Source organism: Pelophylax lessonae, assembly GCF_965119305.1.
Source record: "Pelophylax lessonae genome assembly, chromosome: 12".
NCBI lineage: Eukaryota > Metazoa > Chordata > Amphibia > Anura > Ranidae > Pelophylax > Pelophylax lessonae.
The window spans coordinates 121,211,852-121,237,497 of record NC_138779.1 but is presented as its reverse complement, the minus strand read 5'-3'; the positions used below and the strand labels follow the sequence as shown (position 1 = coordinate 121,237,497).

The window sequence follows — 25,646 nt, the reverse complement described above, 5'->3', positions numbered from 1 at the left end:
AATATGATCCAAAAAAAGTGTATGTATATCACACGTACACAACCACACTGGGCCCCAATTACTATTGTTTGTACCCCTAAAAGGCTAGATGAGGAGTAGGGGGAGTATGGAACAGGCAGCACCCTCAAACCTTCAGAAGTATGAGATGAACCCCAACAACTTGGAAAGGTGGATCTCTCTCACACGTACCAACACAGACTATCCCCCAATTTAACTGATCCCCAAAGGTTTTTGATTAAATAGCGGAATAGAAAATATGATCCAAAAAAAGTGTATGTATATCACACGTACACAACCACACTGGGCCCCAATTACTATTGTTTGTACCCCTAAAAGGCTAGATGAGGAGTAGGGGGAGTATGGAACAGGCAGCACCCTCAAACCTTCAGAAGTATGAGATGAACCCCAACAACTTGGAAAGGTGGATCTCTCTCACACGTACCAACACAGACTATCCCCCAATTTAACTGATCCCCAAAGGTTTTTGATTAAATAGCGGAATAGAAAATATGATCCAAAAAAAGTGTATGTATATCACACGTACACAACCACACTAGGCCCCAATTACTATTGTTTGTACCCCTAAAAGGCTAGATGAGGAGTAGGGGGGGTATGGAACAGGCAGCACCCTCAAACCTTCAGAAGTATGAGATGAACCCCAACAACTTGGAAAGGTGGATCTCTCTCACACGTACCAACACAGACTATCCCCCAATTTAACTGATCCCCAAAGGTTTTTGATTAAATAGCGGAATAGAAAATATGATCCAAAAAAAGTGTATGTATATCACACGTACACAACCACACTAGGCCCCAATTACTATTGTTTGTACCCCTAAAAGGCTAGGAGTAGGGGGAGTATGGAACAGGCAGCACCCTCAAACCTTCAGAAGTATGAGATGAACCCCAACAACTTGGAAAGGTGGATCTCTCTCACACGTACCAACACAGACTATCCCCCAATTTAACTGATCCCCAAAGGTTTTTGATTAAATAGCGGAATAGAAAATATGATCCAAAAAAAGTGTATGTATATCACACGTACACAACCACACTAGGCCCCAATTACTATTGTTTGTACCCCTAAAAGGCTAGATGAGGAGTAGGGGGAGTATGGAACAGGCAGCACCCTCAAATCTTCAGAAGTATGAGATTGTGTTCACTGTACCCCACAAAGATTGAGTTCACTGCACCCCACAATGATTGTGTTCACTGCACCCCACAAAGATTGTGTTCACTGCACCTCACAAAGATTGTGTTCACTGTACCCCCCAAAGATTGTGTTCACTGCACCCCACAAAGATTCTGTTCACTGTACCCCACAAAGATTGTGTTCACTGCACCCTAAAAGGATGTTGTTCACTGCACCCCACAAAGATTGTGTTCACTGCACCCTAAAAGGATGTTGTTCACTGCACCCCAAAAAGATTGTGTTCACTGTACCCCCCCAAAGATTGTGTTCACTGCACCCCACAAAGATTGTGTTCACTGCACCCCAAAAAGATTGTGTTCACTGTACCCCCCAAAGATTGTGTTCACTGCACCCCAAAAAGATTGTGTTCACTGTACCCCCCAAAGATTGTGTTCACTGCACCCCACAAAGATTCTGTTCACTGTACCTCACAAAGATTGTGTTCACTGCACCCCAAAAAGATTGTGTTCACTGTACCCCCCCAAAGATTGTGTTCACTGCACCCCACAAAGATTCTGTTCACTGCACCCCACAAAGGATTTTGTTCACTGCACCCCAAAAAGATTGTGTTCACTGCACCCCAAAAAGGATTTTGATCACTGCACCCCAAAAAGGATGTTGTTCACTGCACCCCAAAAATGATTTTGTTCACTCCACCCCAAAAAGATTGTGTTCACTGCACCCCACAAAGATTGTGTTCACTGCACCCCAAAAAGATTGTGTTCACTGTACCCCCCAAAGATTGTGTTCACTGCACCCCACAAAGATTCTGTTCACTGTACCCCACAAAGATTGTGTTCACTGCACCCCAAAAAGATTGTGTTCACTGCACCCCAAAAAGGATGTTGTTCACTGCACCCCAAAAAGGATGTTGTTCACTCCACCCCAAAAAGATTGTGTTCACTGCACCCCACAAAGATTGTGTTCACTGCACCCCAAAAATGATTTTGTTCACTGCACCCCAAAAAGGATTTTGTTCACTGCACCCCAAAAAGGATGTTGTTCACTCCACCCCAAAAAGATTGTGTTCACTGCACCCCAAAAAGATTGTGTTCACTGCACCCCACAAAGGATTTTGTTCACTGCACCCCAAAAAGATTGTGTTCACTGCACCCCAAAAAGGATGTTGTTCACTGCACCCCAAAAAGGATTTTGTTCACTGCACCCCAAAAAGATTGTGTTCACTGCACCCCACAAAGGATTTTGTTCACTGCACCCCACAAAGATTGTGTTCACTGCACACCAAAAAGGATTGTGTTCACTGCACCCCAAAAAGATTTTGTTCACTGCACCCCAAAAAGATTGTGTTCACTGCAGCCCAAAAAGATTGTGTTCACTGCAGCCCAAAAAGATTGTGTTCACTGCAGCCCAAAAAGATTGTGTTCACTGCAGCCCAAAAAGATTGTGTTCACTGCAGCTCACACACAGAAAAATGGATGTGGATCACTGACACCTGCCTATCTCCAATCCCACACCACACAGCAATATCGATTGTAGTTTGTAGAACACAGTTTCCCTAAAATTCAGCAGACTCTGTCCCTAACAGGATTGAGAAGAGATCGTAGATCAGGATTGAGTGCAGATTCACCCCACCCCCCACACAGCAATATCGATTGTAGTTTGTAGAAGACACTGACCCTATAATTCAGCAGACTCTATCCCTAAAATGCCTACAACTCGCCCTGCCTAAACACTCCGACCTGTCCCTCAATTCTATCCGGACACAAATGGTTTTTTCCTGCCTATCTTTCCCTAATCAGCAGCCAGCACATTGATGTGTGCTCTGTCCCTTAGCTAAGCAGCAGAATGACGCTGCTGCGGCGGCTGCCTCGAACTTATAAAGACTTGGTCACATGCTTCAGACGGCCAATCACAGCTACTAAGACATTTGCAGGCATGGCTGGGATGGCTTAAGGCACACCAGTTAAACGATTGTTGATTGGCTGTTGAAAGCCCGCCATGAAAAGAGCGCCAAAGCATGCAAAACCCGGAAATAAAACGACCGAACACGGATTTTTACCCGAACATACAGTAAAGTGTCCGTGTCCGTGTTCGGGTAAAAAAAATCCAATTATTCGGTACGAACACGAATAATACAGTCCGTGTTCGCTCAACACTAAATATAAGTTTAATTTGAGTTCAGTGTTGTATGACCGCGCAATTGCCAGTTAGCTCAATGCTAAATAGCAAAACATACCCTGGTATTGGGGGAGTAAAACCTTCTGGAGGTCAAGTGGTTGAACACCTATGTGTGCATGGGCACATAGGCTAACATAGAGGTGTGTTTAGCGACAGAAAAGAAACACATTGCATCCAATCTATCAAACACTTGTAAAGTGGGATTTTTGACATCTTTTGGGCATGAGGCCTTACAGTTTGCTTAATTTATCTCACAGTGGGTTTTGTTGTGGTAATGTATGCACTGCAATTACAGCATGCCGTGTTACCTCAGCACATTGATTTTAAATGGCCCTCAACATAGAAGAAATAATTTCCTCATTTTATTTTCAATGCACATCATGTGTTGTAGGACACTGCAAGAACCATCAGAATGACTTCCAGAGGACTAACATTTTCAAAAGAAGCGTTTAGCACAGTAACAGCTTCCATTAATCTCAAATGACTGGGTTCCTTTGGGTGGAGATATTAGAACATTACTTTAATTGAACCCTGGCAATTTTCTATCTATCCCTTATAATAATATCTCTACAATCCCTACATAGCAGTTGTGAAACATCTATGTAGAAAACTTTACCTTCTAAAGTATGTCTATGTTCAGTCTACCTAAATACAATGACATTATCCCTGTGTTCCTAATCAGATGTAATTATTATTATTATTGTTTTTCTGTTGGCTGTGGGCAGCCTGCCAGCCTTCTAATGCAAACAAACAATAGATCTTTCTAACCTGCCCCTTGCATACAAAAAAAACCACTGCTCCTGGCGCTTGCTTGCATCTACTGACAGGCCGCTTCCCCCCACTGCTTAAGCAAACAAAGTTACAGAAAAACTCATTGACCTGGGCATTGTGACATCATTGACCCCACCCCCTTTTTTGCATGCAAGCGTCAGGCGGTGTTCATTGTAATTGACAATGGATCTACATCAAGAGACATTTAAAAAAATGTAATAAAGGATTTGTCAAACTGTCTACTGGTTTTATTTACACTATTCATTGTTTAAGTGAATGAGTAGGGGTACTATGTACTCATTCACATGGGGGTGAAATCTGGGGGCCCCCTTATTGAAGAGGGCTTCCAGATTCTGATAAGTCACCCCATGCACCCCACAACCATTGGGCCGGGTTGTAGGGAATAGGCCCTTGCCCTCATCAACTAGGGGACAGGGTGCTTTGGGGGGAGGTCTCCCCCAAAGCCCTCACTCATGTGGCCTGGTAAGGTTCGGGAAGGGTAGCACACTTCCCCCTTTCTTGGCCTGCCTGCCTTTCTTGGCCTGGCCCTTTCTTGGCCTGCCTGCCTGCATGCTCAAATAAGGGTCTGGTATGCATTTTGGGGGAATGTTTTTTTTATTATTATAAAAGATAAAAAATTATGTTGTGTTGGGTAAATAGATACCAAACATGTCAAGATCTAAAACTGCGTATGCCTGGAAATGGTAACAAACTCCAATACCTAAAACTGCCCATAGGTGACTCTTTAAGATCTTATACAGGTTATCAGTTTAGAGTTAAACATTACCTCTGGTGCTAGAATTAATGCAATTGCATGCAAGCACAATGTAACAGGGGTGCTTTTCATTTTTTTGCAATTATTTTATTTTACTTTTTCTTTTTTTTTAAACTTATTGCTATCACAAGGGGTGAACAGGGCTCTTGTGATAGCTTTGGGCAGTGACAAGTACTTTTTATGGAGACATCAGGGATCTATTAGACCCCTGATATTTCTCCTGTCTTTACAAAGCAGCCGACCCCTCTCCTGGACTCCCTGATGTAACGGGAGAGCCTGGGAGCGGTGGAGGGGGGGCCCCTTCTGAGCACTGTAAAAGCAAACAGGCAGCTGTAAAGCCACGTAATCACTTTTACAGGAAAGCCAATCGCCAGCTGAAAAGAATGACACCAGAATCATGGCTGCAGCTGCAACCTTGCTCCTGGTATAACCTCTTCCTTCCGAGGCTGTATATATACAGTGCACGACCTCTGGGCAGCAAATGGTTTATCTGTCCTATCCTGTGCACTCTGTTTTTACTCTTAGGCTTCAAAGAATGAAGTGGGCAGAGACTGATGTAGTCGATAGGGCAGCCTCATATGAGCGGTACCTCACATTTAAAAGGAAGGGGCAGAATTTAAAGAGGTGGCAACATCTGGGAGTTTTGCATTGTGAAGAGGAAGCCTGAGAGGTGTCAGCTGAGGGCTTCTACGGTAATTTTGCAGTGAGGAAGGTGCAACAATCTACTGTAGGGCTTTTTGTAGTGTTGAATGCTTCAAATTTTGCAATAAACTTGGGTTCCCCCCAAATTGTTCCCATGAAGTCGATGTTATGTCTTCATCTGGAGTTTCAAGTTTGGAAAGGGGCATAGTGGACCATCCAGACCTTATCCTTCTTACTGCACACAGCAGAAACAAATTATACAACACTGTTGGGGATATCTATGATAACAACTTTTATTCATATGATTTAGACCTTTATTTTAAAAAATGTTAGATGAAGTTGGGCTTTAACTTGTGTCCTTCTTACATAAAGCCAATCTAAAACTACCAGGCCATCTAAAACTACCCTGTCCACTGTATCAACTGTGTTTTTACCCTTCTGAGGGAAGTTGGAAATTACCAGATCCACTGGCAGGATCAAAATTGTGATAGAAGCAGGAATAAAGATTTTGCTACACGGATAATATAAAGAAAGTTGATATGCACTGAAACAATGTAAGTTGTCTGGATCTGTTTTTTTATTGTGCATTTTAATAAAACAATGTCACACAACGTATTTTCTAGTTCCCTTTGTAAACAGAGGAATACTACAGCATTTTATAGGAGAGCCAGGACCCAGAGAGAAGGTTTCTTGTGGCAGACAGTGACAACAATGGCAACAGTACACAGTACCTGATTATAATGTCCTTTAAACTGTTTCAGTCTCTCTACCGGAAGCCGGTGTGACAGGATGACAGCACAGAAGCACATTTGGCAGACAGGGACACAGTGTTGTCACCCAATAACAGGAAATACCTGAAAAAGGACCTTCATAGCTGTGCCACCAGATATTACTTTATTGAAAGTTGCAGACTTAGAAATAATAAAGAAGACTTTACAAGCTACAAAAGCGTGTTAAAATGATAAATGACATTTCAGTAATATGTTTTAACTATACTTTGATAGAGTGAATAAATAATAACAGATTAATAAAAAGTTAAAGGCAATATGATATGAAAGAAGTAATTTATTTTCTTTTACCTCATTGTTATAGCACATTTCTTAGCCAGAAGAAAACTGAGCAATTAAGGAAAACATTGCAGCGTTAACATTTCAGTAAAACCTTGTCAAAATAGTTTTTTATTAAAAAAATTGCTACTTTGCAGAGATAAAGAAAATATGGATATGCAACATGGCAAATACAGCCATAGGAACGTGTGTACCATGTCGGTAAATTTGTGTATAACAATTCCAGACCTAAAATGGTCATGCAAAAAATGTGTACACTTATGGGCATCACATTCTGCTTTAGTAAATAGGAGTATGGTAAGTCTCAGCATCACAATGATGACAGAGTTTGCACGTCAGGCCTTTTAATCAATCACCATCACATATAGAAAGAAACATGTGGGAGAAAAATGCGCAGTGTACCCAGTTAGGTTATGGCTGCAAGCAATTTAAACAGATACAGCATACATTATTTTTTTTTAACCAAATTAAACAAGTATTTTGTTGCCATAAGGCAGCAGATTAACTAATCACTTGGTACTACTTGGTGCTTATTAAAGTTTTATTGTATTTTATTTTTTGTCTGCCAGTAACCATTTTTCTTGATGGTAAAGTCAGAAAGAACACTTGCATTACTTTGATCTGAGTTTTATAAGCATTAAACCTAATCCTCTGCAGACTCACATCATTTCTTTTTGGAGCTGCAGTCTTTCATGTTATATTGCTTTACTTCCAGGATTCTGCACTTGGGCAGAACAAGTATGTGTTTAATTATAATGGTTATGCATATTAGGATATTAACACCTTAAAACAGGTGTTCCTGAAGGATCCTTTTCTTATATTCATTTAAAGCCTATCTAAACACAAACATTTTATCTTAAACATTTGAGCTAAACAGTTCTCAAGTGTAGTGGTTGCATTCATTTTTTCTTTTCCCCCTAATTTGAGCAAGTTTGGGCTCTTGCACGCAGGAAGTTTGGCTCATAAAGAATACAAACCCAGCATTTTTGGGCACATGGAAGGTACAGGTGCAGTGTGCAGTCCGCTGCCATCAGCCTGCCAAAATCAGTGACAGGCTGAAATACACAGTGGCTGTACATAGCTGGATGCTGTTCTACGCGGTTCCAGTTTTTTTATCCATAAGTATACAGGGTCATGTGTCCTGAACACAGAAGCTGGGTTTTTATGCTTCACAGGCCACACTGCCTGAATGTTTACAGCCTCAAATCCAGTCAATGCCACTTATATGAAATTATCTCTCAATCTATGGCTGGTTAATGTAATACTATCTCTGCATATGTCCAATCTAGCCTGTAATAATTCCCAAATTAACATGCATCTATTATGTTGGCATGATCAATTATTGTGTTAACAAATACTCCAGATCTTTACAAATGTTTGGCAAAAATCACGAGTGAAGACAAGGGAATTACATGTTGCCTATACTGCTTCTCATGGACATATGGATATAGGAGTGACCACATAGAACCTAATATTTAAGTCACAGTCTTAATGAAATATGGACTGGAGTTGTCACCAACTTTAAAAGAACACACCAAGATAATATCTGCTTTTTGATTTGTGTGATATTACATGATAGATTGGATGCATGTGCTGGTGGATAGCATTATAGTCACCAACCATAGAAGGAGAGATAATAATGTATGTCCAGACATGGAGAGGATTGGCATTATATTGGGATATTTTCAATGGACGTGGGTTCTGTTTAAATTCTTTTTTTTTTTTTCATTTTTGAAAAAAGATGTACAAAAACAATACAGCACAATAAAAACTGGGACAACATTCATAAAATAAGCAAGCTAAAGCAGAAAAACATTTAAAACGAATACACACCATTACAGACTATTACAAACAGGTGTATATTCTATGCCCTTATCATATCAACCATATATATCATACTTACTTCTCAAAGAGGAGAAAAGAGACATCTTAATAGGTGGCCCCCCAAATCAAAATACTAATAATCTGGTTGATCTTTCTCCCCAATAGGTCTAAGGGTTACCTGGCCTCTCTACCAAATCTTACCTCTTGCATCCTTATTCCCCCACCTCCTTTCCTCTCCCCCCACATCACTCCGACCACCCCTTACTACATGTGTTTGTGATGAAATAAAAAAAACAAAAATAAAAAATCATACCAAAACAATGTATTTGTGATATTTAGGGGAAGAAGAAGTAGGGAAAGATGCTCACAACTTTCTCCATAATTCTTCCCCTACCTTCCCACCCCATACTCCCTTCCCATTATTCCTCCCACGCCTTACTACATGTGTTTGTGACATAACCAAAAACTAGAAATAATAGCAAAGCAAACTATTTGTGATATTAAGGGTAAGAAATGGGGGAAGATGGCCACAACTTCCTCCATAATTCTTCCCTTACCTTTCCACATCATACTCTCATTTCCTTCCCCTTTATCCCTCCCTCCCTCCCTCCCTCCCTCATTTTTATCCATTCAAGCTTGTTGTGGGTATTCTATATCAGTGAATATATCACTATCCAAATTACTGTATGTGTGTGCGTGTGTATATATATATATATATATATATATATATATATATATATATATACATATATGTATCTTGTGTTTAAAAAAAAGGGGGGGATAAGAGTGCCTAAATGGGAAATGGGCCTTGCTCCAGTTCCCATCCGCTATCTTTTGTACATATTATAATCAAGTGTGAGTGTTAACAAATACTCATGATCTTTTCAAATGTGTGGCAAAAATCAGAGTCCAAGACCAGGGAATTGCATGGACATTTGGATATAGGTGAGACCAAATTGACTTTTGTTGAAGGTGCCGGGTGAAATATTTTTGGCCAACCAGCACCTGCACTTAATCAAATGCCAAAACTGTTTAGGTATCCCGATAGCCCTTGCTGTCAGAAAACAATAGCCAACACTGCAGATTCATACAATATTCAGCACTGCAGATCCATTCATCCACAATGACACAATGTTTAGCGTGGGTAGAGAGAATCTAGTGTATTGTCCAGCTTTAGTCTACAATGTTTGAATAGCACATTTCCATTTTGGACTGTAGTTTATCTTTGTAAATATATAGTACTATAGGTATTAGAAACTCCGTTGTGACCAAACTCGAAAAAAGGCTGGAGGCAAAAACTATAAAGTTATCTTTATTTATTAAAACTGACACAGGACGTTTCTTGAGGTAGTGAATCTGATTTACTAAAAAAGTTAAGAATCTTCATTGAAAAAAAAATTGTGAATATTCCCCTCAGTTATGCAACTGTGTGAAAAGCAAGTTCCGGTTCACTCTGAATGCTTGATCATGTGCAGATTGCTTTTCATACTATTGGAAATTGGAAGTAATTGTTTACACCATTTTTTGAGTGAAGATTCTCAATCTTATTAGTAAATCAGCTTCAGTCTGTGTTCTTCCAGAGCCAGAGTTTCTTTTAGCAGTATGGAAGAAAAGTAGAAAATGGACTGCAAGAAAAAACATTTTTCCTTGTGTACAATTTTCTTTGTTGCAGTTTGCAGGGCAGGGAAAGTCTGACTGAAGGTATGTGTCTAATTATACAATATATTATACAGCGAATGTTTGCCAATAGAAACTCAAAATCACATGAAGCTGGAAACCATGAATCATTATGTGATTTGAAAAGAACCCTGTATCGCGAGACATATACAGCACCCTCTTTCTAAAAATGCTCCCTTCCTGGCAGTCTCTGGTTTCCTAAATTTTAATGTATATAAATCCAGGAACCAAATTGTAATATATAGCAGTTTGCCTGACTTTAAATGTGGTATGTGCATAGATTTTCTTTTTTTCAGGATGTTTTTCATGTTTTTACCACAGCAGAAAACTGGGCAGGGCTGATAACATGTTTGATGTTTCAGTGCAGCATAGGCAGAATCCACAAAAAGGTAGCAGGTCACTGTAGTTTTGGTGGGATCAAAAGATATTGTGGTGCTTATTAAACCAATATAACAAAAGGCTTTCAGTGGTAAATTTAATAAACCACAAGGGGACAAATAGGAGAAGTTCTTGTTGGGGTTTACATACACTTTAAGGCCTTATTCACACAGGGCGTTTTAATCCATGGGCCATGTTTACCAGCACAGGGTGCACAGGTGTTGTATGCATCTCTGTGCAGGCAGTCCCATAGCTGTCAAATGGGACAGCTGGGACTGGGACAGCTATGGGACTGCTGCACCTTGGGTGCATTCAGGGCTGTGCACCTAAAACTGCATGTCATTCTGAGAGCAGCAGCTGTGTCCTTGCACCTGCTGTGTTCCCCATAGCCTTGCACTAGACATGATGACGTTGAGGGAAAGTACGCCTCTTGAGCGTGGGGGAGCACCATCTGCAGGGGAGCTCTGGACTAAATGAGGAGTTAATAAATGTTCAATATCCTGGAGTTAACCTTTAAGTCACTAAAATGGCACTTGCTTAAAGGAAGGAAAGCCAGTGAAATGTAGGAACGCTTAACCCCTATACTTTTTCTATGTCATTGACTCAGAAAGTATTAAAATCAATTAGTTAGCATAAACAACCAGGGAACAGACGTTTTCATAAGGCAAAGTCAACAATGCCACCTTACATATTTTTTTCCAATTTTGGTATCCTTTAAAGTTATTATGTGATGTTAAAAAAACAACAAATGTTTTTGGTAAATGTGTTTTTCTTAGAAATAAAAGGGCACCGTAAGAACAAAAAATCTATGATAAAAATATGATAGGTGTTGTAATTTTATTAATGTAAGAGTTGAGGTTGTCCTAGTCACGTGCATGTGTTTCAGTTGCTGTTTTTGTTGGGCATCTGTATTTTAGAAGACATTGGTGTCTTTAGTCTTTTCTGTTTTTTTCAAAACCCTCATTCTAGCTGAAAAAAAAACAGCTTTGACAGCATTTATGGATGGGACTGCAGTTTTCGCCAGTCATTCTGTGCTATAAAATCTCTTTGCTTCAAGGTGATACAGTGGGTGCAGATTAGCAAAAGAAGAGTAAAGAGAATGTCCAAATTACAGCAGCCTAAGAGTAAATCTTATGTCAACAGACTTTACTGCTGCTAACTGAAATGTAAATCTCCATAGCGGCCATTGGATTATTTGTTTCATTTTGTCCAAAAAAGGACTATAGACAAAGTCTTTACTTTTTCTGATGACCTTATTTTCACCAGTTTTTTAGTGCAGTTATGTTCCCTGTGTTGTTTTTTTTTTTTTTTTTTGCTTCACACACATGTTGCGGCTGCAATTTGTAGTGCCATAATTGATTGGTCACCCAATGTCTATACATTTATACCCCTAGCTTGCCCCTATTCACTAAAGCAGTGGTTCTCAATTCCGGTCCTCGGGACCCACTAACAGGCCAGATTTTAAGTATTACCTTGGGGGATGCAGACTAGAATACTGCAATCACTGAGCAGCAAATGAGATCACCTGTGATGTAATTTAGTTATCTTGCAAACCTGGCCTGTTGGTGGGTCCCGAGGACCGGAATTGAGAACCACTGCACTAAAGGGACAGGCAACTACTTAGTCTGAGTCACACAGCTTTCAAGCTATGCTTTGCCATTTTTTTTGTGTTGCATCACAAATGTGGGAGTGCTAATGTGATGAAAACACATCTCTTCCAGCATGGTGATCTCTCTGTGAATGCTCCACTGGCTTGTGGCTGTGTCAGATAATTATTACACCTGCACCAATGCTAGACTGGGAGACCCAGAGATTTATATATATATATATATATATATATATATATATATATATATATATATATATATATATATATATATATATATATATATATACTTTCTTCACAGGAAGTGTCAATTCTTAGACTACAGACCAAGGTCATTTATTAACGTGTGCATTGTCATCACATGTTCCTCATGTTTGAACAGAAACCAAAACTTTTGACACCAAAATGAAATTTACTCTACTATAGGCTGTGTGTACAGGGTAAAAAATTACACAATGAAACTGCATGATCAAAGTACATGTTATGAAGGAGAAAAAGACAAGGTTTATAATACTTTTAAATATATGTTACTGCACTTTGCACATCCTCTACAAATATATTTCTTATTCTGTTTCCCCTTGTCTTTTTTTAAGCTGAGTATTACCAGAAAAACAGAATACTGTATATAAACCACAATGGACCGCAACCAAAATCTTATATATTTTACTTAAAGTAATGTCAAAATCAATATAATCGCAAAAATAAATACAGATAAATTAAGCCACATCCCCGCAAGATTGTTTTATTGTACACAGAAATAACATGGTACATGATATCCTTTTAAACCCTCCCAAAAAATCCTGCCCACCCCAAATAAAGGGGGGTTCTCCTAATCGCAATGATAATATTGTCAACAGAAATATCCCACACTTCTGAAATGTACAATTTCCAATATTCAAGGGGTGTACATGGTCCAGAAAATGGGGCCAGGCTGGGACAGGTTACATCCTACATGAACCAAGCAAAATGTAAGGAGACAATGTCAAAGGAATGATAAAAAATGGTGATGAAAACATTCCATCCTCTCAATGTCTGCTAAGAGAGGAAAAGTAATTCAAGATCTTGGTGCAAAACTAAAAATGCAACCAGGAAATTCTTGAGGCTTTACCAACTGCAATTAGCATTGAAATAGGATTAGGCAGAGTTAAACAGCATGTAACAGAGAGGTAATTTTGCCAGCAGCAAGGTAGTCCTCATCAAAATACCCTGAATCACCAAAAAATATGACAGCCATATATAGTATGGTAACCTTTCTATTAATCTGAGAACAGTAACATTTGCATTATCTGCCAAATAATCAGGCATTATATCTATGAACGAAGGTTCATCACATGTGGAGGATGTTTGTCTTGGAAACAATGTGATGTGTACGACTTCTGAAATACTACGGTGGATGATATCTGTTGGTTTACGCTACAGTGGAACTGCAGTACCCACTTTTAATAATATTCTAATTATATACCTGAGCCTTTTATCTTATGAACTGGACTTGTGTTTTTCTGTACATATATTCTCTGCGAAGAGAGTATTTTACACTGAGGATATCACTACAAGTCTATATTTGATCCACCATAATAGCATTTCTGTGAAGTAATGATTAGGGATGATCGAACGGTTCGGGTCCACCATCGGTTCGGCCCGAACATTGGGTGTTCGAGGTTCGGCCGAATTTAGAACTTTTTGCCCAAAAAGTTCGGAATTCGGCAACCAGAACCGCCCAAAATGCAATGCTTCAGGAAATGGGCTTTAAAAGCCCGTGATTGGACCAGAACCATTAGCAAAAGCCAATTGAGGGGGCAGAAGAATGCTAGGAATGTGATTGGAGTGACTAGGGGGTCCCTAGACCAATCATTAGTGAATACGCCCCCCAGTATATAAGATCGCCCCCGCCATATTCCCAGCATTGTTATACTGGACATGGAAGAGAGTGGAAGCAGTTCTGTTAATTTTACTTTAAAAGTGTCATTTAGCTATTTTTAGTGTGAGGAAAGGGATATCTAGTGTAGTTAGAGTGCTCCTTTACACTTAAGTTAGCTTCAAAAATTTAGTTTCTGTAGGGAAAGTGTTAAGTGTCAGGGGACCGTAGTGTAGTGTAGGGTTAACTGACAGTGACTGCTATGGCAGGGTGACAAAACCCTTCCATAGCAGGGTGACCGCTATAGAGAAATGATCATTTCTCTGCTTCGGGACAGGAATGTGGCTTCTCACCAGCAAGCATTTTTTAATGCTGCAGGGGCTGCCACTGCCAGTGCTTTTTTGAGGACATGTTTGATGTCAGACATGACATCTGAATATGTGTATAGGGGGTATATATAGACATATATGTCTGAATATATACCCCTAGACATATATAGGTGTGATAGTAGCAGAAATAAATGCTTGCGCTAATGAAATCATTTACAGTAATATATTTCTGCTACTATCACACCTATATATGTCTAGGGGTATATATTCAGACATATATGCCTATATATACCCCCTATACACATGTTCAGATGTTTTGCCTGCCTCAAAAGAACCCCAAAAAATGCCAAAAAAACGCTAGTGTCAAAAAAAAAAATGCCCAGGTGTGTTTTTGCTGGCATTTTTTGGGGGGTTTTGGAGGCAGGCAAAACATCAGAACTTGTGCACAGTACCACTATACACAAGTTCAGATGTTTTGCCTGCCTCAAAAGAACCCCAAAAAATGCCAAAAAAAAACGCTAGCGTCAAAAAAAAAAAGATGCCCAGGTGTGTTTTTGCTGGCATTTTTTGGGGGGTTTTGGAGGCAGGCAAAACATCAGAACTTGTGCACAGTACTACTATACACAAGTTCAGATGTTTTTCCTGACTGCAAAGAACCCAAAAAAATGCCTGCTATTAAACCGGCAAGGTGTTACAGCAGAGAAGCCATATTCCTGTGCTTAAAGTTTTCTAATACAAACAATCTTTTTTTTTCTGGTTCTGGACATGCTACAGACCTGAAACTTCACATGCACACCTTTTAGACCCCCCAGATACTAAATCCAAAGTAAAAATCAAAAAATCTCTTTTTTTTTTTTTTTTAATTTTTCAATAATTGGCTTTTTTATCAAAAATGACAATTTTTAAGAACTTTTTTTGTGTGATTTTGTGTCTGGGGGGTCTAAAAGGTGTACCTGTGAAGTTTCAGCTCTGTAGCATGTCCAGAACCAGAAAAAAAGATCATATAGGTGTTAAAGTTAAAGGAGGCTCCCGACCCACATCCCTGTTCTACTGAAAAATTATCTTTTTTTTTTTCATGGTTCTGGACATGCTACAGAGCTGAAACTTCACATGCACACCTTTTAGACCCCCCAGATACTAAATCCAAAGTAAAAAGCAAAAAAATCTCTTTTTTTTTTTTTAATTTTTCAATAATTGGCTTTTTTATCAAAAATGACAATTTTTAAGAACTTTTTTTGTGTGATTTTGTGTCTGGGGGGTCTAAAAGGTGTACCTGTGAAGTTTCAGCTCTGTAGCATGTCCAGAACCAGAAAAAAAGATCATATAGGTGTTAAAGTTAAAGGAGGCTCCCGAACCACATCCCTGTTCTACTGAAAAATTATCTTTTTTTTTTTTCATGGTTCTGGACATGCTACAGAGCTGAAACTTCACATGCACACCTTTTAGACCCCCCAGATACTAAATCCAAAGTAAAAATCAAAAAAATCTCTTTTTTTTTTTTTTTTAATTTTTCAATAATTGGCTTTTTTATCAAAAATGACAATTTTTAAGAACTTTTTTTTGTGTGATTAATAGTTAATGGGGCATGACCCAGAACCCTAGGCACTTTTTAGGGGCATTTATTGGGTTTTAGGGCTTAAAAATGGTGTTTTTTGATTACAGAAGTTCGGGTCCCATTGATTTCAATGGGGTTCTGAAATCCGGGCCGAACTTTCGTGAAGTTCGGGTGTTCTGGTCGAACCGAACTTTTCAAAAGTTCGATCATCCCTAGTAATGATACCCCAGGCATCCATTGAGGACTAAAGTGTCTACGACAGCCTTTCTCAACCTTTTCTACACAGAGGAACCCTTGAAATAAATTTCTGGTCTGGGGGAACCCCTGCTTAAAATTAAAAATCTACAACTCATGACACATTCGTGTGACAGTCAGTGGGAAGAATGCTCCTTACTCTTGTCATCATTAGGAAGACTTACCCCTTACATATAGTTAAAAGGAACAATGGTGTAATTGGGAACTTATCGGAGAGGCAGAAATTGCCATTGCTCAAGGAACCCCTAGCAACCTCAGGAGGAACCCTAGAGTTCCACGGAACCCTGGTTGAGAAACCCTGGTCTACGATATGACTTTCAACCTGTAGATGGCTGCAGTGATTTAATTTAAATTAATGGCGTGTGTGCACAGCAAAGATTTCTAGGTACTCATTATAGATCAGATTAAATGGGACACATCTTCCTTTTCTGTGTAATTATATGCTTTTTGTAATTTTAATGTTTTACATTTACATACTTACTCACATTATTTCGGTTGCTGTCAATTGTAGACTATAAACAGTATTAATTTATTTGGCTGCATTCTCTAATGTTCACTGTGTATTCTGTTGTGCTGGAGGATTCATAGGCCACTGACTTGTTGACTTGTTTTTATACTTTGAAAATGACCATCTATGTCTTCTTAGGTCTTCTGAACCTGGAGAAGCTCCTGCGTCAGTTTCTGATTTCCAAGGACTGTCTTTCAGTCAGGATGCTTGATGACAGTTGGGACCCAACGCCACTCCTAAAAGAAATTCGTGATGACAAGACCAGTACTATCATTATTCATGCTAATGCATCAATGTCCCACACAATATTAATGAAGGTGTGCAAATTATATAATTATTACAACTGTTTTATATCTCAAAATGCCCTAATTTGCTCATAGCTTTACAATATTTCTGTTATTTTTTTTTTTTGTCCATCCATGCATCTATCAAATGCCATAAAAACATTAAAGGCTCCGTTCACTTCTTGTTTTTTTCCTAAACTCCAGTTTCCCTGTGTACCAATATAGCATTACCTATTGCAGAAAAAAAGATTTCCATTTGTCCTAGGCAAGGACTTACCTTGGCCTCCAATTTGCTGTATAAAATACTTCTCCATTACTTCCTGGACAGCCCTTAAGCCTCGTACAAACGTTCAGATAATCGTATGAAAAAAATTGCTTTCGACTTGATCGCACGATAATCTGATCGTTAGTACACAACTTTTGACAGCCGATCACGACAGTTCGTCCAACAAAATCGGAAGGGACAAACACAAAAACGTATGTCGTATGATAGCCTAGCGAATGACAATAGTTTAATCAGTACAGTATGCGTCCACTAAAAATCGATAGACAAAGACCACGCATGATCAGAAACACAAAAATAACCTGGAGAAAGCCTGGCTGCCATTGTTTTTGTTTTGAACTATCTGATACGTAGCTACGTAACCAGGAAGCTTTTCCAGAATCGTACGAAAAAAATCATACGCTAAGTATGCATTGTTGAATTCGATATTAGTATCATGCAAAAAAATGGGAACGATTAGTCATACGATTATCTGAACGTGTGTACGAGGCATTAGGTTGGGAAAACTGTTAGGAGACAGCAAGAAGTTCACCAGCTGATTTTGTTACCACACAGGAGATCGCTCCCACCCACCTCTACAGGTTCATGGTTTTCCTATGAAATTGCTGTCCTCACTAAACACACAGCCATCAATTTTTTTTCTACCTTACCGTCTTCTTGAATAGATTGTTCATTTGGTAGAGTGTGTCGGAGCTGAGCAATCAGATATCAGTTTTTTGGAGCAGAGCTGTAGTATTGAAAACAGTGTCTCTGGAAGACTGTAATGCTCACCATACACTACTACAATTGTACAATTTCCTTTAGATCTAGTATCAACTATGTAGTGCAAGGGCCTACCTGCTTGGATACAGAGTGATTGGATAGATGGTGTGTCCTCCTCTTCCATTTTCAGAGATTATGACGAAATTCAACTTACAATCCTGCCATAGATTTTACTATAACCAGTCCATTGCCTTTGTTCAATCAATCTGCCCATCCAAGCACACAAGATTTTCTTCTTCCTTTGTTGATGATCTCATTCAACTACACTTTTACTCCATCTCTGATATTTACAAACGTCTCCTGCTATACCAGTCTTCTTCTCCTGGAAAAACCTCACAACCTTGTGGAGTAAAAACTTCCCGACCCTCTTATAAATGAGCAGATTATACGAGGATACCTCAGGACTTGCAAACATATGATCAATTAATCTTGGAGGGAAACGCAATTTAAAATTTTACACAGAGCCTATGCCCCATTTAACTCATCGGACGAAAACAGACCTTTTCATCTCCAATGTCTTAAGTGTGACCTTCATAAACCCTCGTTACTACACAGGCTTTGTGAATGCCCAACCATTGCGGACTTTTGGCACCAAATCTCCTTCTATCTTACGGACATCTCTGGAAAGAGCACTCCCAAGTCCCCCCTCCTCTACCTCTTCAGCTGTGAGAACCCCCCCCAACCTAACTCCTGTTACCGACATGACGTGGCTATTAATTCATATTGGACTTACATATGCTTACTTGCTGTCAGGAGGGCCATTATGAAAACTTGGATTGTTTCAACCCCCCCCCCCCACCCCACACACAGTTTCTATTGTACGCAAAGACTTAACAGATCTTTTATTCAAGGAAAAATTGGACACCGAAATCCAAAACTATGCTCCCACTCAAAAATTTTTTTCTCGTGGCAGAATTTTATTGAGCATTCTTTCTCCAGCAAGGAAATAACTGCACATAAGTCTTCTTTCCGCTACACGGATTGGTACCAAAAGGCTGATACCTCCGACTCTCTCGGTACACTTCGACAAAGTCGGGAGGAGTGATTTGCCCTATCTCTCCCACCCATTACCCCTTCCTCCCTACTTTCCTTCTACCCTTTTCTCTTAATTACTTGTAAATTAACCGAAGACTTCGGGCCTCTTTCTTTTTTTCAATTTGATATCTCCATTGTGCATGTCTAGAGCATAGATTGTTTTACTTCCACTGAACTAGATTTCCAGGTCTCTAGTTATAATAGGTTTTCTCCCTCTAGCCTTTTCCGAGAGAAAACAGTAATTTTGTCTATATTGCTAAGTTTATATTTTGATTTAGATTACTGAGTAATACTTTTTCTTACAAGACGCAGCTTATGGTCATCCCCTGGGCCCCTCAGGGGACCAGGTATAAAATTTTGCCTTCTTATTATCCCCTCCTCCCTTGCTCCTCCATTTGGATTGGTGACAATTCCTTTACTTTATTTGGTGAGCGCTATCTTGTCAACCTGCAATGTTATCAGTTTTTATGTTAGTTATTGCTTTCTCTTGTAAGGAAAAAAAATAAAAATATAAAAAATATATATTTAAAAAAAAATAGGTCTGGTACAAATGGTCATATTAACCCTATCCTGGAATCAATGCATCGGCTACCTGTCAGGTTTCGCATAGGGCACTTTTACTCTCTTCCTGCACAGAACAATTCTCAGCTTTCAGCGCTGTCATACTTTGAATGACAATTGCACGGTCATGCAACACTGTACCCAATCTCAATTTTTATCAGAGCTTTCTTTTGGTGGTATTTATTCATCACTGGGTTTTTTATTTTTTGCTAAATAAATGAAAAATTTGGGGAAAAGAAAAGAGGAGTGGTGTTTTTTTTTTTAAGTTGTAATTTTTTATTCATAATTTTGGGGAATTTTTTTTCTTTACATACTGTCACCAGTACAGTGCAGCATCATCATATAACTGGTGTGGCAGTGATCGGGGACTAGTGGCAGTATAGAATTGTACAATTTAGAAAAACATTTTGATTCCTTTTTTTTTTTTACAATTTTTTTTTTTTAACACACTGTGACCAGAGCCATAGAAACATTGTACTACTCAGGTGAAGTGATCAGGAATTATTTTTTTTAAACATTATGTTTGCTTATAGCAGTAAATTACATTTCTATAAGCAAGCATTTTACTAAATGAAACTGATTCATTCAGTTTGTTTTGTTGTGATTAGCTATGAATGGTCAAAGCTAATTACATGGTACAGATGGACTATGATTGGCCCTGTCTGTACCATGTGATCAAACTGACCAATCACAGCTAGTAACACAAGTGTATACAATGGATGGCATGAAAGGAAGCCATCCATTTTGTACAACTGTCATGTGACCTGTTGTAATTGGTCCGGACGTTCACAAGGTACCGGCAGCGAGCTGGTACTCTGATCAGTCATCGACTTTGTCCCGTGGTCATGGCCAATGACAAATCACGCTGCTAGGTGGCCCCTTCTGATAGGATGTCATATGACATCCATTTAGGATCTTAAAGCCACCCCCCCCCCCCCCCAGCCATTGTTGTGCTATAGGCCTGACGGGAAGTGGTTAAGATCCTCTTGCTCACCTATAAGTCCCTTCAAGGTTTGGCACCTGGGGGCATGATATGCCCCAAAACTCTGGAATTCACTTCCAATGAACATCAGAGAGTCTTCTCTAAGCTCATTCAAATCAAATCTAACTTTTTTTTTCTGTATACAAGCTTTTTCTGAATTATCCCTTTTTTCCTTTCCTTAATCCTGTTAGAAGCTACCTTTAAAGGCACTATATAAAATAAAGATTTGCTTTCTCTGTGTCACTGGAAAAGCAATTGTGTTACATTATTGTTGGTATAATGCAATTTATATAAAGACATTATTACATGAAACGTGCAAATCAACATTTAAGGCTCATAACAAACTTTTTTTTTTTTTCTTTTGCTTTCCCCATATACAGGCTGCAGAGCTGGGAATGGTTTCGGCTTATTACACATATATCTTTACAAATTTGGTGAGAAATTACTTTCTTATTAACAGCACAAGCAAAGATGTACATTCTTTTCTCCTATCTTGTGTATTTCTATAGACCACTTAAAGCTATAATGATATTATTAAAGGGGACTAAAGTATGAAACAGCTTTAAAATGTAATTACTGCAGATTGTTGAAAGTTAAAGCATTTATAGAGATGGTCTTTATCACATTGTGAATAAAAATATTGATTGGAAGTGAGAGCACTAGAACTGCAAATGGTAAAAAGCACTTATTGCACAGTTTTACATACTGATGGAAGTTTCAAGAGTAATCTGAATTTGAGCCATAACAATATGGGTGGCTCTGACCTCTTCCTTCTCCACACTTGCTGGTGCTAAGTGCCTTCAATAGAATGTCACTTTTGAAAATGAATGCAAAGTGTAATTATCCATCTGTACCTGATGTGAATGGTGCAGTGTTTTCTGTAAAGTGCAGAAAAATATATTAGCTGATAGATAGATATACTATATTACCAAAAGTATTGAGACACCTGCCTTTACATGCGCATGAACTTTAATGGCATCCCAGTCTTAGTTTGTAGGGTTCAAAATTGAGTTGGCCCACCCTTTGTAGCTAGCTTCAACTCTTCTGGGAAGGCTGTCAACAAGGTTTAGGAGTGTGTCTATGGGAATGTTTGACCATTCTTCTAGAAGCACATGTGTGAGGTCAGGCAATGATGTGGACAAGAAGGCCTGGCTTGCAGTCTCCACTCTAATTCATCCCAAAGATGTTCTGTTGGTTTGAGGTCAGGACTCTGTGCAGGCCAATCAAGTTCCTCCACCCCAAACTTGCTCATCCATGTCTTTATGGACCTTGCTTGTGCAGTCATGTCGGAACAGAAAGGGGCCATCCCCAACTGTTCCCACAAAGTTGGGAGCATGAAACTGTTCACAATGTCTTGGTATGCTGAAGCCTTAAAAGTTCACATCACTGGAACAAAGGGGCCAAGCCCAACCCCTGAAAAACAACTACACACTATAATCCCCCCTCTACCAAATGATTTGGACCAGTGCACAAAGCAAGGTCCATAAAGACTTGGATCAGTGAGTTTGGGTTGGAGGAACTTGCTTGGCATGTCTGTCCCCAATTTGATAGAACACCTTTGGGATGAATTAGAGCGGAAACTTCAAGCCAGGCCTTCTCGCCCACATCAGTGCCTGACCTCACAAATGCGCTTCTAGAAGAATGGTCAACGCTCCTAAACCTTGTGGACAGTCTTCCCAGAAGAGTTGAAGCTGTTATAGCTGAAAATGGTGGGCCAACTCAATATTGAACCCTATGGACTAAGACCGGGATGCCAGTACCCACTACTACAGTGCCGTATTAGTCCTCATCAGTGCACATTAGTGCCCATCAGTGAGTACTCATCAGTGCCACTCTATCAATGGATTCTCATCAGCGCCCATCAGTGCCAAAAAAATGTGTAAAAAATGCGTAGAAAAATAAATGTGTTTTCATTTTCTTTCCACATTTTCCAAAAACTTGTGGAAAAAATAACATGTTAAAAAGACTCATTATGCCTCACAGGACATATGTTGGGGTGTTTTGTTTTCAAAATGGTGTCGTTTTGTGATTTTTTTCCCATTGTACTGGTGCTCCAGGGCCTTCGAATTGTAATAGGTAGTCAAGAAATTAGATGTATAATTTATGTCCCTGACGGTGCTCCCTGCATGTTGAGCCTCTCTATGTGGCCAGGTTGTGTAAAAGGCTCACTCATGTAGTATCACCATACTCAGGAGGAATAGCATATGCCATATGAGAGAAATAACCTGTTAATATGACAATTTTGTGGAAAAAAATAATAATTTAATTTTGCAAAGAATTGTGGGAAAAAATTACAACTTTAAAAAACTCGCCATGCCTCTTATTAAATACCTTGTACTTTCTGCTTTCCAAAAAGGGGTAATTTAGGGGGTATTTGTACTTCCCTGGCTTGTTAGTGTCAAGAAATGAGATAGGCCATCAGTACATCAGGTGTGATCAGTTTTCAATGATTGGCCCCATAGCTTGTAGACTCTATAACCGTCACAAAGACCAAATAATATATACTGATTTGGGTTATTTTTACAAAAGATTTGAAACAGTATACATTTTGGACAAAAATTATGAATAAAAAGGATTGATTTGCAAAATCTTTTAACAGAAACAAAGAAAAATGAAAAATGCTAAATTTTCAGTATTTTTTTAAATTTTTTAGCAAAAAAAATAAAAAACCCAAGTGGTGAATAAATACCACCAAAACAATGCTCTATTTGTGTGAAAAATGGAAGGAAAAACAATTCATATGCATACAGTGTTGCATGAGTAATTGTCAGTCAAAATGTGAGAGCGCTAAAAGCTGAAAATTGGCCTGGTTAGGAAGGGGTATAAGTGCCCAGTGGGCAAGTGGTTCAAGTTCATGTGCGTGTAAAGGAAGGCGTCCCAATACTTTTGGTTATTTGTGTAGATAGACACTTGGACATTTTTTCATATCTGCTGTTTGAGCCTTTGTAGTTCTATTACATACAATTTTTTATAAAGCAATTGTGACATGTTTATGTGATAATTAAGCACTTTTCATTATATGTGGTGTGGGGTGCGCTAAACAACAAATAAATAATGAATATATAACATATATCTATGTGTGAACCAAATCAACAAAAGTAAATATATATAACATATATCAATCTGTGAAGCCAATTAATAATGCAAATCAATTGGTGCATAAACATAAAAGTTCATAAGTGTCCATAAATATTTTGCAGGTGAGTAGAATTGTATTCTATCCGAATAATACGTGTATCCACCACCGAGTGAAATTCATCCTTACCAAACGGAAATAAATAAGGTGCAACTATATTTTCTTGTGCTGAAAAAATATCCAATCTCCTTGTGAACAAACACCACGTGTAAATCACCAAGAATTAGCCTCTTACCAGATGGTAATAGGTATGCACTTGTTCAGTGAAACCACCGCCTTGCTTCCTCTTTAAAATCCTGAAGTGGGATGTAGAACCGCTCTACCTTTCTTTCTCCACTAGATGGCAACGAGTACCAGCAAGAAACACAGCCTCATCCTTCTTTACAAGCTCACAAAACCACCGTGTATTAAAGGAAAAAAGCGGGCTAATAGTGTATTACCCTTGAGATTTATTCAAAAAACAGTTGATAATGCACTTACAATTAGATGTCTTGTATTCAGCATAAACATAGGCATACGAATTCCTGCAAAGGCTTGCGGCCGGCTGCAGCACGGACCGCAAGTTGTGTGTGACGTGTGCACCTCCTAATCTGACCGGTTTCTTCCCATAGGACTTCTACTGAGAAAGGAGTGACTCCTTTCTCAGTAGAAGTCCTATGGGAAGAAACCGGTCAGATTAGGAGGCGCACACGTCACACACAACTTGCGGTCCGTGCTGCAGCCGGCCGCAAGCCTTTGCAGGAATTCGTATGCCTATGTTTATGCTGAATACAAGACATCTAATTGTAAGTGCATTATCAACTGTTTTTTGAATAAATCTCAAGGGTAATACACTATTAGCCCTCTTTTTTCCTTTAATACACGGTGGTTTTGTGAGCTTGTAAAGAAGGATGAGGCTGTGTTTCTTGCTGGTACTCGTTGCCATCTAGTGGAGAAAGAAAGGTAGAGCGGTTCTACATCCCACTTCAGGATTTTAAAGAGGAAGCAAGGCGGTGGTTTCACTGAACAAGTGCATACCTATTACCATCTGGTAAGAGGCTAATTCTTGGTGATTTACACGTGGTGTTTGTTCACAAGGAGATTGGATATTTTTTCAGCACAAGAAAATATAGTTGCACCTTATTTATTTCCGTTTGGTAAGGATGAATTTCACTCGGTGGTGGATACACGTATTATTCGGATAGAATACAATTCTACTCACCTGCAAAATATTTATGGACACTTATGAACTTTTATGTTTATGCACCAATTGATTTGCATTATTAATTGGCTTCACAGATTGATATATGTTATATATATTTACTTTTGTTGATTTGGTTCACACATAGATATATGTTATATATTCATTATTTATTTGTTGTTTAGCGCACCCCACACCACATATACATTTATCTATATTCAAAAGCACTGAATACCGGGAGCAGCTTCAACACACTATCAGCGCACCCATCCCCCCTTACAAGCACTTTTCATTGTTCTTATAGGAATCCAAATACATTATTTTTAGAAACTTTTTTGTAGTTAATAGGAGTACTTGCACACAGTATTGATGTATGAACATCAGCTTCCTGGCAGAAAGTTCCTGCGTAAAAACGTGAGGATGGGCTCTATAATAAATGGGCGTATTTGCGTGTTTTGACGCATGCATAAAAATTCTAGCTTTCCTTGGGTTGTGTTGTATCCATGCACGTGCGTATATGTATATTTGTGCATATATACACATAAAATACTGTCCAGCAATGTAGATTTTTTATTTTTTCTTACTGATCTATATGCAGAACAAATTCATGCGCATGTGTATCCATTTGCAAGAGGCATATAAGAAACCTCTTCTCCTATTCGGGAAAAAAAAAATGAACAGGCCAAGACTAAATAGGACATGAAAAATCTGTAGAGATTATGGGGAGTCTTCTGCTCGGGCTTTGTCCCAAGGTCTTGTGACCTCTGTAAGTTTTATATGACAATATCTTCATAAATCGAAAACCAGTATCTCTACAATAATCTGTCCTAACCATATGCAAAATGTAATG

At 39.0% G+C, this 25,646-nt stretch overlaps 1 protein-coding gene across 2 annotated transcripts in view; it reads left to right on the top strand.

Annotated features, from left to right (window-relative positions):
- Positions 1–25,646, top strand: part of GRIK4 (glutamate ionotropic receptor kainate type subunit 4) — a 665,019-nt gene that overhangs the window by 530,787 nt on the left and 108,586 nt on the right. For both annotated transcript variants that reach the window (XM_082273781.1, XM_082273780.1), the window contains exons 7-8: positions 16,712–16,890; positions 20,861–20,914. In XM_082273781.1, coding sequence (XP_082129907.1) covers positions 16,712–16,890; positions 20,861–20,914 — 233 coding nt within the window. The remainder of the gene's footprint in view (positions 1–16,711; positions 16,891–20,860; positions 20,915–25,646) is intronic.